We start from the raw sequence: 15,726 nt of genomic DNA, 5'->3' as shown, positions 1-15,726 counted from the left end.
GGAGTCCAAAATGGTAAGGGGAAGCGCTCAAGGAAGCTGCAGGGGTGACCACGCTCCTCTCCTTTTCCTAACCTCACTGGGAAGGTCTAGAGATCTAGTTTCCACTTTCACATCTGCACGTAACAAGCTTTTTATCTGGTTGCTTTTATTGCATGTACTGATAAAGGATGGCTTCTAAGGCACTGCCATCCAGAGTAGTTTCTTGCTTAAACTGGTGGGGTGATACCTTCTGAGGGGAGTTCCTTTCATTCCTAAGGAAAAGATATGGTAAGCTTTTGTAAGTTCTGATAACTTTTGCCCTAGGAAAAGTAAACTTCCTTAATAGTTTATTTGACATTGTTTGCTTGAGCAAAAAGTTAAGAAAAAAACAGTAAAGATGGGCACCTCGCTGGCTTAGTCATTAGAACAAGTGACTCTTGATCTCAGGGTTGCGAGTTTAAGCCCCTCTTGGGCATAGAGCTTACCTAGTTTAAAAAAAAAAAAATTACAGAAAAGAGACAGGTGGTCTACAGAAAGATTCCCTGGTGATCATTTATATCAAAATGCCACATAAACATGGCATACCTGTTTCCGGCCATATTCCCCTGTGCCCACCCGTTCATGTCAGAGGAGGCCTGGTAGGCTGGATTGGCTTGAGACTGCTGCATCATGGGGCTCTGGGTATGCGCCATTCTGGGCGACATCAGAGGGCTCTGGGGCGTCGTTGCCCCGGTAAAGCCTGGATCAGGCTGCTGACTTATTCCTTCAAAAACAAAACAGAAATTGGAAAGAGATTGTTAGTGTTATGGTAGAGACTAGGGAGAAAAAAAGAGAACGTTCAAATTAACATACACATAGAAAATTACTTTCAAATACCTGATCATGTGCTGGTTAATTATATACACCTTAAAGAGACTCCAAAATGGGATTTAATTCATGAAGCAAGAATTTCCATATCTTCCTTCTCTACAGGGGTCACAAGGGTGCCTAAGAACCATGTTAACCACCATGACTAGAGATGGAGAATATATTGTTCTGTCCCCTTATCCCTCTCCAAATCAAGAATGAGTCAAACGGGTATATTTCTCTTTTACCTGAAATAGTCTTTACATTTTTATGTATCAGTATAACTGGGTTGTTTATAAACTTTAGGTTAAGATTAAAGTTCAGCTATATATAAAAAGTTAACACCTGAATAATTTTTTATTGAATCAAGTCATTCTGTGATGAAATCAATGCATTTTTAAAAGTAAGTAACTGCATCACGATTAGCCTGTTTTGTCTTTAGAAAGGGCTCTATGGTTCTTCAGTGCTATCTAAGATGAGCAAGAATCAGACAAATTCTATGTAAGCTTCTTGTTCAGTGTAGAAGCAAATGGCATTTACGCTACAAGGAGCGGAAGAACTTTCAGAAGACTTTTCGAAGTCATCAAAAAGGACACAGAGGAACGGAGCTTCAAAACAAAGGCAGCAACTCAGGAAATTTCAAGGACAGTAAGGGAAGCGTGTTTCTGCCTAGATGTGTGCAACGTGCAGATTTAATTGATACTCAGATTGGCTGTGAAAGAAGTTTATGATTACACAGAAAAAGCTGCCCAGTAACTATTTCTTTAAAGAAACAGGAGTCATGAATGTAAGCACCACACAGACTTGATATTTATAGATAACTCTGGCAAAAGATAGGTAAAATCATTTAGAATAGGAACAACATAAGCACTTAACTTTTATCAATAATTTAACCTTTCATTAAACATGACATGCACACAAATATTAATGTTTATGATATGAGATGTCTGTCTCTTAAGACTGACATTAAACAACAAATCAACACGAAGAAAACCTAAAGGCCTTCCACTGGGGTTTCTAGGTAACACTTCTCACAAATTATCGATTCATTAAAGCTTCATCTTTTTTAAAAAAATTACAGAATGTCTAATAGTTGTATTTATATAGGTGTTTCAACATTTTGTATGTATCTGTTGATTTGAGTCAGACTCAGAGGTTTTCAAACATAAACACATGGCTAGGCCCCCGTGTGTCCAAACGCTGACAGAAACACGTGTGTTCACACACACTCACACACACAACCGAGGGACTATACACACACACTTACTTCGGTCACTTTTAAAGTAAGATCTGCACTCAGAGAAAAGGCGGTACCTGAGCTGAGAGACGGGAGGTACTGTGCTGGACCTGGGGGCTCCTGACCAGCCCCAGCTGTCCTCCCGGGTTGCCTATCACTCCCTGGCTAGCCAGACTCCTCTGGGAGCCAAGCAAACAGCTGTGAGGGCAGAGCTGAGACCCAAGACCGGGGGACACTGGGGAGAAAGGACTGGTAAAAGGTGGTGGGGACGGAAGCCCAGTACCATAGTTCGGAGGGAACGGAAACTGCTGTGCGTTTGCCTGGGGCATCCGGGGGTTGCTCAGAGTTGCTGGTAAGCCACCAGGAGCCACCATGCTTGAGGTCATATTCAACCCTTGTCCTCTCATCATCAACGTTCGCTGCTGAACTTGCTGTTGCTGATGCATCTGTCTCTGTCGAAGATGCTGGTTCAGGATTTCCCTCTGTCTTTGGGCCAGCATCTGTGCGTTAATCGGTGCCTAAAATAGGGGCGAGGTGGGGAGTACACGGAGGGAAACATTGGGGAAAGACACAGGTTGAAAAACAAACTATATATTAGAAATAGGACAAAATCATTTGGAAAATAAAATAACAGGAAAGAACATTTTAGAGGTGAACAGTTGGTGGGTGAGGATATGAGCTTCTAAAGTCTATAGAGATGATGATTTTTCTGAAACCCTGCAATGACTTAGAAGGGTACGTTCACTGTTAGTTCAAGTAACCAGGAACTCACCGCGAGAGGCACGGTTAACGGGAAGGACTCAACACCAGTGCTATCTGTAAGACGAATGTCCTAGACACCTTAAAGTGGCAACCTGGGTCTCATTCAAGGGACATTCAGGTCTAACAGGAAACCAAACCATCTGTGCCAAAACGTGGCTTGAGACACTTTGGAAAAGGTTGAATGGAGGCAGGAAGAAAGTGGGGAGCGTAGGGAGAGGGGGTTAATAGGGACATACAAACAGTCCAGGGCAGAACGATGAGGAGGAAAGGAGGGATGGATGCAGGGAAGGGGTGCCAGTGCTTGCTGCCAGCAAGAGGAAGAAGGCCATTAATGGGTCCTAGTGATGCACAATCAATCTTCATTACTCATGGATTCCATACCGGTGAACTTACCTACTTGCTAACATTTATTTGTAACCCCCAACTCAGTATTCACAGCACTGCCGTCATTTAGGGACATGTGCAGAGAGGCAAAGAACCTCTGCATGTCCGAGGTGCGTATCGTTCCCACCAGAGGCTGAAACAAGGCAACACTGCCTTCTTGTCTCAGCCCCACACTGGAAAGAAGTGCCCTTTTCGTGGACTCCTCAGATCCACGTTTTTTACTCTGTTGCGCTTTTCCCCGGTGATCCTGCTGTTAAGAGGAGTGCTAAAATGCTGCCTCACCTTTTTTTTTTTTTAAGATTTTATTTATTTGACAGAGATCACAAGTAGGCAGAGAGGCAGGCAGAGAGAAAGGAAGGGAAGCAGGCTCCCCGCTGAGCAGAGAGCCCGATGCGAGGCTCGATCCCAGGACCCTGAGATCATGACCTGAACCGAAGGCAGAGGCTTAACCCACTGAGCCAACCAGGCACCCCATGCTGCCTCGCATTTCTAACAGCGAGAGGCGGTGACGTGCCTTCTGGGGAAAACACGGGTTAGATGAGCTTCGCTGATCAGGCAAGAGTCATAGGGCCACTGTCTCTGAGTTCAAGGTAGCGCATCAACAGTACGTATCACATAAAGTGCCTTCAAACCCAAACACACATGAGAAACAGGGTTCTGTACTGACGGACTGAGGACGATGTCATCACACAGGCTGGCGGGAACCGAACGCTCTCTTTCTCCAGTTCGCTAATTCAGTGTTTGCGTTCACTTTATGGAACACAACCAAAGTAAATAGTGAGAATCGACTGTACTTGGCAGTGAAAATGGCAGTGTTTAGGAGGGAACTACAAAAGTGACAGGCTGCGGTGCCTGGATAGCACGGCTGGTTAAGCACCTGACTCTTAGTTTTGGCTCGGGTCATGATCTCAGGGTCATGAGGTTGAGCCCTGTGTTGGACTCTGAGCTTAGCTCAGAGTCTGCTTTGAGTTTCTCTCTCCCTCTGCTCCTCTCCTGAGCATGCATGCTAGCTTGCTCTATCTTTCTGAAATAAATAAATCTTTTTTTTAAAAAAGGGGGCAGGGGACGCCTGGGTGGCTCAGTTGGTTAAGCAGCTGCCTTCGGCTCAGGTCATGATCCCAGGGTCCTGGGATCGAGTCCCACATCGGGCTCCTTGCTCGGCAGGGAGCCTGCTTCTCCCTCTGCCTCTGCCTGCCTCTCCGTCTGCCTGTGCTCGCTCACTCTCTCCCTCTGTCTCTGACAAATAAATAAAAATCTTTAAAAAAAAGGGGGGGGCAGGCAAGATGGATGTGTGAATGACACAACAGATCCATGGCACTGATCTGGGTCAGATGGCTTCTAAGTGACTCTGCACCAAATATCAAGGAGGAAGAAATGACAGAAAATCAACAGATGCCGTGAAAGCTGACGGCTGGTTGGCTTCTTACCTGTGTTGGTACTCCAGGCCTCAGAGTCAAGTTCACGTTGGAAACATTGCTGATTTGATTCATAAGCGGCTGGCGATTCTAAATGCATGCACACAGAAGAATCAATACATTTTTAAAACAGCGTATATTTTAAATCACTTTTCTTAAGAGATCACCCTCCCCAATGTAACCCCTGAATGCCATTAGATACTGAAACCACATAGTTTACGGTGGCATGCCCTTAGAAAGCTAATGATCAGTAAGGTTTTACATTGCTTAAACAGAGAAGGTTATTTTGGACTGTTGCTGGAAATCTGTCTAGGCTTGTTTCAATGAGAACGCCTGTGCTTTGAGCTATCTAGGTGTTGCATAAGGCAGCACTGCTCTGTCCCCATTCAGCTAAGAGTGACTATTTCTGTCACGGGGCAGGACTCTGGACTGGAGCTACTGTTGTCCTGCGGGCTCACACTGGGTTAAAAACCACGTGAGGTCCTTTTACTCACGTACTCATTGCGCAACGTCACACAACAACCCCATTTTACAGACAGGAAAATGGAGGCTCGGAGAGCTCAAGGCTCCACTGTTAATAAATAACAGGGCTGGGAAACACTGAAACAGATGGACAGCTACTCCGGGCTGAAGTGGAGTTAGCTGAGGAGACAAAGAGAAACCGGCAAAGCAGGCAAGAGCGGGAGATGTAGGATCATCCTGGAAGGGCTTCCAAAACTTCCCAAGGACACAGGATGGTTATGCCCTCTCATGCCTAACTGCCCCCCAGCCGCTACCTTCCCAGGCACCCACAAGAGCGGACCTGCTGGGCCTGGAGACGGTGTTGCAGCTGGAGTCTCAGCTGGTTTGGCTGGTTCTGCACCAGGCCGGTGGGCCTGAGGCCTGGTCTGGGCTGCATGCGGAGTGTGGCGTAGCTTGGCCGCTGGCCCATGCTGTGAAAGCTTGGGTCTTGCATGGCAGGATAGCTCCCCTGGGCCATCTGTGCCTGAGACGCGTACTGCTGCGGGAAAACGGCGGCCTTCTGCTCCAGCATGATGTTCGAGTCCTGACTTGGGAACTGCTCTGGATCGACTGCCTGGCTCTGCAGAGAAAGCCCAGACACGACCCAGTCAAGTAAGGAAAACCACTGGAAACAGCAGAGTCAACATCAGGTGAGTTTCTCTCACTGTCACATAGCTGAAGCTTTCTATCCTCACTATGACTCAAGGTACCTGGTTGCCTCCTAAAGAGTATCTTTGTTCAACACACCCCTGTGTGTGAGGACAGAAGCGGTCCTGGCCCGGACTCCCAGCGATGCTTCTTCCAAAGGAAGCGAGAACGAGGCCTCGACTACGCAACTCTTCCTCCTCACTTTGCCAGTCAGAGACTGACCTGGACTTTAAAATGTGCATGTCCCCTAGAAGTGTTACATGTTCTCGCTCATTTTTCATACCTGCATCAATCATTTTAGTCAGACAACCACCCTGGAGCCTAGCTGCGATCTGTTGTGTTGGGGTGCTCATCACCATTATTCCTATTTTGCAGCTATCAAACACTGAGACCTGCAGCCGAGAGGCAAGCTGCAGCAGGCCCCTCTGGCTAGGTAAGCAGTGGGTCCCCCTCCGGTTGTGAGCCAGCGTCTGAGCTCCTCGCCAGCATGATACACTGCCCTGGTGTAACTGTCTTCTATGGCCGACAGAATTCTCTACAGTTGGCCCCCATCTTACTACCTCCTAGACATATCTGATGTGTTTGTTGTTCTTGACTTCTTACGGTTGCCTTATCTGGATCAGAATGAGACAGGTGTAGAAAATCCAGAACTAATGCCAGGAGAAGCGTCTCAGTGTCTGTGTCTAGGGCATGAAGGAGCACCCGGGAGTTCCCTTCCTTCTACTTCTGGGGGGATTGCTCCAAACCTCCAGATATAAGGAGGGAAGGAAAGGTATCTCTTTGAGTTTTCTTCAGGTTAGTCATGTCCTAGGCCTCACTCAGACCAGTCTATCCAAGGTAGAGCAGGAGCCTGGGGCCGCTGCCTTCCCCTGAAAAAATGTGGATGGAACCTACCCCAGGGAAACCATTCATTATTCAATCACTGCTCTAACCACACCTACAAAACTATCTCAGAACTTTAAATATTTGCCCATCTTTAACAGAGAAGAAATTTAAGTAAAAAAAAAAAAGATTTATTTATTTGACAGAGACACAGCGAGAGCGGGAACACAGCAGGGGGAGTGGGAGAGAGAGAAGCAGGCTTCCCACCGAGCTAGGCACACAATGTGGGGCTCAATTCCAAGATCATGGGATCATGACCTGAGCCAGAGGCAGACGCCTAATGGCTGGGCCACCCAGGTGCCCCAAGAAGAAATTTAATTATATAATTTCCATTTTTAAAGATTTAAAAAAAATTTGTTATTTATTTGACAGAGAGAGGGAGAAAACAAGCAGAAGGAAAAGGAGAGGGAGAAGCAGACTCTCCCACTGAGCAGGGAGCCCAATGAGGGGCTCGAGCCAGGGACTCCAGGATCATGACCTGAGCAAAGGCAGACGCGTGACCCACTAAGCCACTCAGGTGCTCCAATAATTTCCCTTTTTAAAGAAAACACACAACTCTGATGTGTACAAATAAATCCATTTGTACTCTCCATTTCCTGACTCTACTGTATGTTTCTGTAATTCAGTTTAATATGATATTACTACATTCACGACAGATGTGATGAGACAAAATAGCAGACAGAGATATAGAAAGGGGACTAAAAATATTAATGATGACATGACACTAGCTTTGACAAAAACAATGCTACAGGTGGCTCAGCAATCCCAACAGCCATATTTTTAAATGTCACTTGGAGCAAACCTGAGGATAACAATACCGACGAGGCTGACTTCTAACTACCACTAAAGCAGAGCCAGCCGGCCACACAGGAAATACTTAAATTCCATGTTCCTTTCTCGATTTACTTCAGGTTATATTATGTAACCTCTCCAGTCATTTCTTTCCATTCTGCTCTTCTCGATATGAATTGACAAGTCTTCACCCCCACCCCCCCCGTCTGCTGCACGGCGGGCATGATGACAATACTGTTTCTGTGCTTCGGAGAAGCCTCTGCTGGCTCTGCGTCGCCTTCACACAGACCCTCCTGACACGCCACATGCCCGAGAAGGAGGGTGGACACAGGAAGGTTCTTTTCAACAGTAAGAAATAAAGATGATTTGTGCTGAAAAAAAAAAAAACACGGTACCGAGACTGCGATCGTTTTTTTAAATCTGTGGCTGTTGATACGCTTTACAAAGTGAATCAGGAGGTCTGCTTTGCACACCATTAGCTGAATAGCCAGATACAGAAAATACGGTGCTATTGCATGAGACTGAGTGAGGTTTACTGTATTATTGCTATAAAGTACTCTTTAAAGCAGAGAATTACTTGAACCAACTAATTGTCGGGAGGAGGAAAGCTAAATAAGCACATTAAGACTGGTTAACTCCCTTATATTCCCATTTATGCTTGAATATTCCCCAAATTACTGTGGGCTCAACCCACACAAAGGTAAAAATGACTAATGAACTGCAGCTACTTCTAAAATGACTTCTGCTAACTTACGTGCAAAGTATTCGTTTAGCACAAGAGCTTCTTATCACCAGCCCACAAATGTAAAGACTGATTAAGATGATCATGGATACGGACTGGTTTTTTAGAAGAAAGGGTTCTAGGTCATTGGGGCAGCAATGCTCCATTCCCGACTTCCCTGTTCTCTGCTCCTTGTGGGTCTCTCCCTGTCATTAGGTGAGTCGGCCCTGACTTTCTGACTTTCAGCTCAATAACCCAAATTATATGTGAAGCACATTTTCAGTGTTTTCCATCCTTGGGCAAAAGTTTATGTGACTGTAACAAGGAGGGCAAGAAAGAAAACAGAGTTAGTTTGTTAGGAGGTAAAGCAGCACTCTAAAAAGCAGACTGCAGATCATAAACAGAAGAAAATGGACAATCTTGTGCCCACGAGAGTGCTGGGCCCCCACCAGTGCCCTGCGGCACGTACCTGGCTGACCAGTTCTGGTATCCCGAGTGCTCTGTCAATCTCCTCAAGGCCATCGAAGTTCCGCAGGGCCAGATAGAGCTGGTCCAGGAGAGCCCCTTCATCACTCGGAGATTCTGCCGCAGGATGCGGACACAGCAAGTCATCTGGAGAGCTGCCGAACTGCTGCCTGTAAGGAGACAGACTTCACTTTGGGCCCGTGGAGAAGCTAGCAGATTAGAGAACACTTGCTTTCTCTTAAAGGTTGACAAAAGTCAACCAGTTGGCTTCCAGGGTCTTTGTAATAAAATACCATACCAGCCAGACATAGAACAAAATGACAAGTCACAGTGACAGACACACTTTTGTCCAGTGCCTAACACAGGCCAGACCCAACTCGAGGCATGGGATGTATGATTTCTGTGGTTATTGCCCCCACTTTAAGGCTCGTAAAGCTAAATAAGTAACTGTGTAATCGTCTTGTAATAAGAAAATTACTTCTAAAAATAAGAGATACACAAGGAAAGCAGGTGATGCAGAGGCTGAGGGACGTTCAGCCATGAGTCGGGGATCACAGGAGCGGACACCGTGGTGCAGGGACACCAGCACAGGCACGCGTGGGTTTAGGGCCTGCCCAATCCCCGTATCACCACACATGTACGCGGAAGTCTCAGGCGTGTGTGTATTTACTCTGCCCTGAAGTAATCAAAGGATTTTTCTGAACGTTAGTAGGAAACACAAAGTTGACGGAGCAGCCTTATTTCATATGAGGCTCTGATGACCCACCTGGGAGAGACTAGAGACCTAGAAGCATAAAAGGTACATTAATGTTTTTGAATTCAGCTGTCGCTAGACTAACACTGGCTGGACTAATAGGAAACTTCTTAGTCATGCATAAGCAGACCTTGTGAACATTTCTTAAAGCCCTCAGGAAGTGTGGCTCTTGGCCTGAGTTAGAGACTCAAGAACGGTAGATCACAAATGTACACGTTATATTTATTATATAAGGTCATCGGTGGTATAACCATAACACTAAATTCCCAAACTCTATGGAATATGAAACTCTTATAATTTAAATCAATTGAGACAAGTTGTGGGGGGTGTTTAAAAAGAACTTCTGAGTTAGTTTAATATCAGAAGGGAAAATGATACTTGTATTTTGCCAAAAGAGTCTAATCTGTACTCTTAGAGTTACCATATAATGTTCTGGAGAAAAGAAAAGTTTATGAGTAAGCAGCTTCATTTTTAAGTCACTGAGAATAGATCTGTCAAAGGATGAAGTTCTCTGACCCCCTTTCATAGGCCATGTTTTCTAAAGACAGCTTAACATGCCACTCTGGCCGAGAGTCCGGAAATGCTATTAAAGCCAACAATTAATTTCAAACAGTTATAATACAGTGCATTAAAAAACAATTTATACCCTCCATTTATCCCTAGTAACTTGCAAAGAAAATCGCCCAATTTTAACCACACCCTCGATGACACTGCTCACCTGCTGTCACTGCCTCCAAGCCCACATTCCCACCACCTCTGAGCCACCGCAACCTGGCTATGTAGCCACCACCACACTCCAAGTGGTGTGTGATGCAGCCAACCGGGTCCATTCAAAGGGCTCCCGTTGCTAAAGGCAACTGCCACTCTTGGAGGCTCGTGCTCTGCATGCAGTTCTGGGGCCTTTTCTCCACCTGCCTCTTCCCCCTTCACTGCCTGGCTTCTCAGTAAGCCATCATTAGTGAAAATGGCTCCTCCTGCCCTTCCCGCTTCTCCAGCATCCGCACTCTTCCAGAATTTAGTTTTGAAACATTAAGGGTGAGCGGATCATTCTGCTGCCACACTTACCGAGTGGGAGGAGGAAGGAGCAGATGTAGAAAAGTGGCAACATGGAAGAGAAACACCACATGTGACAGAAGCAAAAAGAGGAGGAACTTCCCCAGAGGAGTGACCAACATTCGGATGTGGTTAAGTTTCATGAAAAAAGAGTACAAGTCAGCCAAGAGTGGATGTTGTCTGTTTACCAAATCGCTTATACCTGGGACCTCACTCCCCAAAGATGCTAGCTACATGAGGCATTAAAAGATTTTCTTGGTCTGTTTCAACTTCTGTTTCTTCCCACACAAGCATACCCCTTCACCAATGGCAGGCTAAGGTGAAATTTACTCTCTTTTTTAAAAGATTGACTTATTTGACAGAGAGAGAGAGAGTGAGAGAGAGAGAACATGTGCATCAGCTGGAAGAGTGGGAGAAGGAGTAGCAGGCTCCCTGCTGACTCTGGGATCATGACCGGAGCCAAAGGACGTCACTTAACCAACTGAGCCACCCAGGTGCCCCTGAGATCTACTCTCTTATGTCTGGGAAGGCTGAGGGTTCGCATCAATCCAGAGTCTCCAGTTTTGGAACAGAGGAAACCCAGTGTCAGCAGGGAAGGGAGGTACAGTCGCCCTTTGCAAGACAAAGCCACCCCAGGAAAGATACATCCAAAGGCAGAAAGGAGAAAAAAAAAAACTAATGCAAATGCTTATTTGCATTTAAAAGAATTTCCAGCATAATAAAATAACCCATTTTTGTCCCATGCTTTTCTTAATTAAAAAAACATCAAACCAGTGCATGATGCTGACTGAAAGTCAAACAGTACTTCCAGGCCTTCCCACTCTGGTCAAGGCTCTTGTCGAGTCAGCCTCTCTTCAGTTCTCCTTATACAAAGTTGTCAGGTTCCTTTTCCCAAAACGAATTTTACTGAGCTGATTCAAAATTCTTATTTCAGCTCTCCTGGAAAATATCTATGTCCCCAGACAGGTGGTTGTGGTGGAATTTAAGTACACATACACTTTGGTAAAGCTGGATTGTTCCAAAACTCAACGTCCACAACTTCCCTGTCAACCCCAGCCAACCTGGGCAATTGATCTTTTCCAGAAGATGCCTTCTAAACCACTACAAGGCCACAACGTGTCACTCCAGGCTTCCCCCTCTCTTTTCCACTTAAAACTGACATTGTTATTTATGTTAAAAACATCAGCTTTGGACTATACCCAGGGAAGAGATCTTAAATCTCCTTGTTACCCCAGTACTGGAAACTGCATAGGTTCAATAAATTTCCAGCTGACGAAAATAAAAGGCTCCTGATCAAGCCAGGATATCATACCTTATACTCAGAACTAAGTACAGTGCATTGTGGCTTGATCTGATAAACTTGGGCATACCACATATCTGTCACTTCCTAGAGACATCATAATATGATTGGCTTATGGGGAAAAACACCAATACAGACTTCCAATCCCAACTTTAAAAATGCCTACCTATTACCCTGCATTTGGGCAATTACAAATACAGTTAAAACCTAGACAGCGTCTAGATCATGACCTGAGTTGAAACCAAGAGTCAGATGCTCAGCCAACTGAGCCACCCAGGTGCCCCTGAAATCTGTTATTTTTTATTTTTTTTTTAATATTTCATCTATTTATTTAACAGAGAGATCACAAGTAGGCAGTCAGTCAGAGAGGGAGAGGAGAAAGCAGGCTCCCCACTGAGCAGAGAACCCAATGGGCTCCATCCCAGGACCCCAAGACCATGACCTGAGCCGAAGGCAGAGGCCTAACCCACTGAGCCAACCAGGTGCCCCGAAACCTGTTATTTTTTAAAAAGATTTATTTATTCATTTATTTGAGAGAGAACATGAACAGGGAGAGGGCCAGAGAGGGAGGGAGAAGCAGACTCCCTGCTGAGCAAGAAGCCCAATGTGGGACTCAATCCCAGGATCCTGGAATCATGCATGACCTGAGCCACAGGAAGACACTTAACTGACTGAGCCACTGAGGTGCCCTAAAACCTGTATTAAAACAAAACAAAACAAAACAAAACAAAACAAAACAAAACAAAACCCCGACAAACAACAACAACATCAACAAAACAAAAAACAATAAGAAACTCTGGGAATGTACTCTACTTTATGACATTTCAGAAACCCTGTTGCCTTTCATCATCTGTGCATTTGATAAGAATATTACATTATTTTAGACTAGAATAATCCCCAAGGGACAAAATGCTCAGTCTACAGTAGGGTCCTCATTGAGCCTTCAACTCCCAACTCCTTGTACATGAACCTCAAGTTCATATTTGAAGTTGCTACAGCTTAAGTTTTCTAACAAGTTTGCTTTTTGGAAAACACTGTGGGTGCATCCTTTAAGCTCCCACAGTGCCTTCTGGCTTAGGCTTCTATCTTTCCACATAGGGACTCTTGCCACCCACCAACCAGCCCAGTGGTACCATCACCTAGGGTTCAAGGTCACCTGAGCACCATGTGCTTTCAGTGCACCACTAAAAACAACGAGATTATGCACAGAACATAATTGTGATGTTGGTTTGCAGGGAATAGTGGAACTCTCAAAAAGCCAAGCACAAACAAAAGACCACCTGTGAGCTAAAACTTGAGCATCCTGAGCCACTGGTGATAGGTATGTTTTATCCACAAAGCAGTAAGAGAGTTAGGGTTTTGGGCCAAAGTGAAATAAAAGAGTTAACTTGAGGCTGCTGGACTGAACTAAGGGAGCTGGAGCAGACCCCCACCCCTGGCAGAGAGCACTACAAATTCACTTTTAAGTAAATTATCCACAATTTCAACCTTAGGTGTTTCACTGGCCAAGAGACACTTACGAACTTCCAATGCAAATTACCAAAATACTCAGGGAAATAGGCCCTCATAAGTGAGAGTCAACATTGGATTTTAGACCTCTAAGAAATCCAGATATTGGAATTAAAGAAATTCAGAAAAATAATGATGAACGTAATGCTTAAAGATATAAGGATGGAACCACAAAAATAAGCAAACAATGAGGCTGTGAAAAGCAGACCAGGCAAATACAACTTATAGAAATGAAAAACATGACTGGACCAAACATAGCTGAAGAGATAACTAAAGAACTGGATAAAAAATCATCCTGATGCAGTACTGAGATGAGATGGAAAATACACAGATTAAGAAAGCAGAGTTTGGGGGGGGGGGCAGAGGAGAGGGAAAAAAGTCTGAAGCAGGCTCCATGCCCAGTGCCGAGCCCAACTCGGGGCTTGATCTCACAACCCTGGGATCATGATATGAGCTGAAATTAAGAGTTGGATGCTTATCTGGCTGAGCCACTCATGTGCTCCTGGAGGACAGAATTTTTAAAAATCCCGTGTCAGCAGAGAAGGTGTAACATAGGTCTAACCAGAATCCCGAAAGGACAAAAGAGAGGAAATAGAGGAGGGGTAGAATATAAAGAGATAATGGCTATAAATCTTCCAGGACTGATGAAAACCATGAATCTACAGACTAAAAAGAGTACAGCACACACCAAGTACCAAGCAGTATAAATCAATCCACACTGAGACATGCTGTAGTAAAGGTACAACACAGAAAATACCAAGAGTATTTCAAAAGCAACTAGACAGAAAAGATCACCCACAAAGAAAAATTATTAGACTGATAATACAAACCAAAAAAATTTCAATCAAACATGATCACTTACCACTTCCTTTTCCAAAAAACTTTTTCAGTGGCTTAATGAAAAAGTCTGAATTCTTCAGAGTTTGGGATTTAAGACCTATTACTAATCCCTCTTCTTGCCAAGTCTTCTCGTACTGCCTTTACTATATTAAGTGGTAAAATATATGTTGACAGAAAACTAGACAATTTTCAGTTACCCTAAACACGAGCTGTTTCTGCAGCCTCCAGGCTCTGCCTGTGCTGCTTTGACCTGCTGGACTGGCTTCCTGCCACCTGCCTCCTGAAGCACATCTTTCCTTCCAGATTGTGAAGCCTTCTCCAACCACTCGTTGGATGCTCCTTCCCAATTTATTCCTCTTATGGCATTTACAGTACCTACTACTTTCTACTGCAGTTATTAATGTACATCTTATTTTCCAATTAAATCATAACTTTTTAAAGACATGTCCTAGGTCTCCCTGATTTTTGGATTTCTCCTTCTCTATACCCCCTGTCCAATAACTGATGATCTAGTCTGAATACATGAAAACTGGCCTGGACCGACCGTTTAGAAGAAAAAGAGTAACTTCCGGCAGAGGTCTAAAGTAACTTCCAGAACTCACCATGAACCACGATTCTCTTGGATTTCCTGGGTGCTCAGGACTTACCTGTTTTGGCTGGCAAAGGATGCCTGGTCTATAGGCAGGATGCTTTCGGGCCACGGGGCAGTCTGATTTGGAGGAGCTTGTTGTTGGCTGTACTGAGGTCCCCCCATGTTCATCTCTAATTCAGATGGCCCTGAAAAGACAGAAGACAAAAATCCAAAAACTTCACAACTTGTCATCAGGGAAGTGCCTATTTCTGCCACGTAATATAAAGTGAAGTACCTGATTTACGTAAAGTGAAAAAGATAGATGCAATGATCATTAGGTGAAAATAAGAAGACTGAATTTTTGGTCTGAAACAGAAACAAAGGCAATAAATATTAAGGCCTATCACCCACTTAGGCAATATCTAGAATGCCAGCTCTAAAGTTTTTATAGTCTCTCTCTCTTTTTTTTTTTTCTTTTTTGAGAGAGCGAGTGAGAGCAAGTGGGTACGGTGAAGGGGCAGAGGGAGAGGGAAAGAATCTCAAGCAGACGCCCTACTGAGTACAGAGCCCTTTGGGAGTGAGGTGGGGGGAGTGGGGGGCTTGATCTCATGACCTGAGCTGAAATCAAGAGTCAGAGGCTTAACCGATGAACCACCCAGGCGCCCCGGCACCCTGACCCTGTAGTTTTGTTGATGTGGGTTATATTGTATTGATACTTACTGTATGGGGAATTAACATTGGAAAATAGAAGAAAACAATTATTCACTCACTTAAAATAATTGTAAGGGCGCCTGGGTGGCTTAGTGGGTTAAGCCACTGCCTTGGGCTCAGGTCATGATCTCAGGGTCCCGGGATCGAGTCCCACATCAGGCTCTCCGCTCAACAGGGAGCCTGCTTCCCTCTCTCTCTCTCTTGTCAAATCACTCAATCAATCAATCAATCTTAAAAAATAAATAAAATAAAATAATTACAATAAATCCACTATATGTTAACATAAACAAGCTTTTTTGGTTTGTTTTTTAAAGATTTTATTTACCTATCTGACAGAGAACGAGAAAGCAAAGCAG

At 44.6% G+C, this 15,726-nt stretch overlaps 1 protein-coding gene across 21 annotated transcripts in view; it reads right to left on the bottom strand.

Annotated features, from left to right (window-relative positions):
- Positions 1 to 15,726, bottom strand: part of NCOA2 (nuclear receptor coactivator 2) — a 304,156-nt gene that overhangs the window by 11,973 nt on the left and 276,457 nt on the right. For all 21 annotated transcript variants that reach the window (XM_082721154.1, XM_082721168.1, XM_082721167.1 and 18 more), the window contains 6 exons: positions 14,736 to 14,865; positions 8,637 to 8,802; positions 5,426 to 5,704; positions 4,636 to 4,713; positions 2,346 to 2,580; positions 565 to 742 (listed from right to left, as the gene is read on the bottom strand). In XM_082721154.1, the coding sequence (XP_082577280.1) occupies positions 565 to 742; positions 2,346 to 2,580; positions 4,636 to 4,713; positions 5,426 to 5,704; positions 8,637 to 8,802; positions 14,736 to 14,865 (1,066 nt within the window). The remainder of the gene's footprint in view (positions 1 to 564; positions 743 to 2,345; positions 2,581 to 4,635; positions 4,714 to 5,425; positions 5,705 to 8,636; positions 8,803 to 14,735; positions 14,866 to 15,726) is intronic.

Source organism: Mustela nivalis, assembly GCF_964662115.1.
Source record: "Mustela nivalis genome assembly, chromosome: 2".
NCBI lineage: Eukaryota > Metazoa > Chordata > Mammalia > Carnivora > Mustelidae > Mustela > Mustela nivalis.
This window is presented reverse-complemented; position numbering and strand designations above follow the sequence as displayed.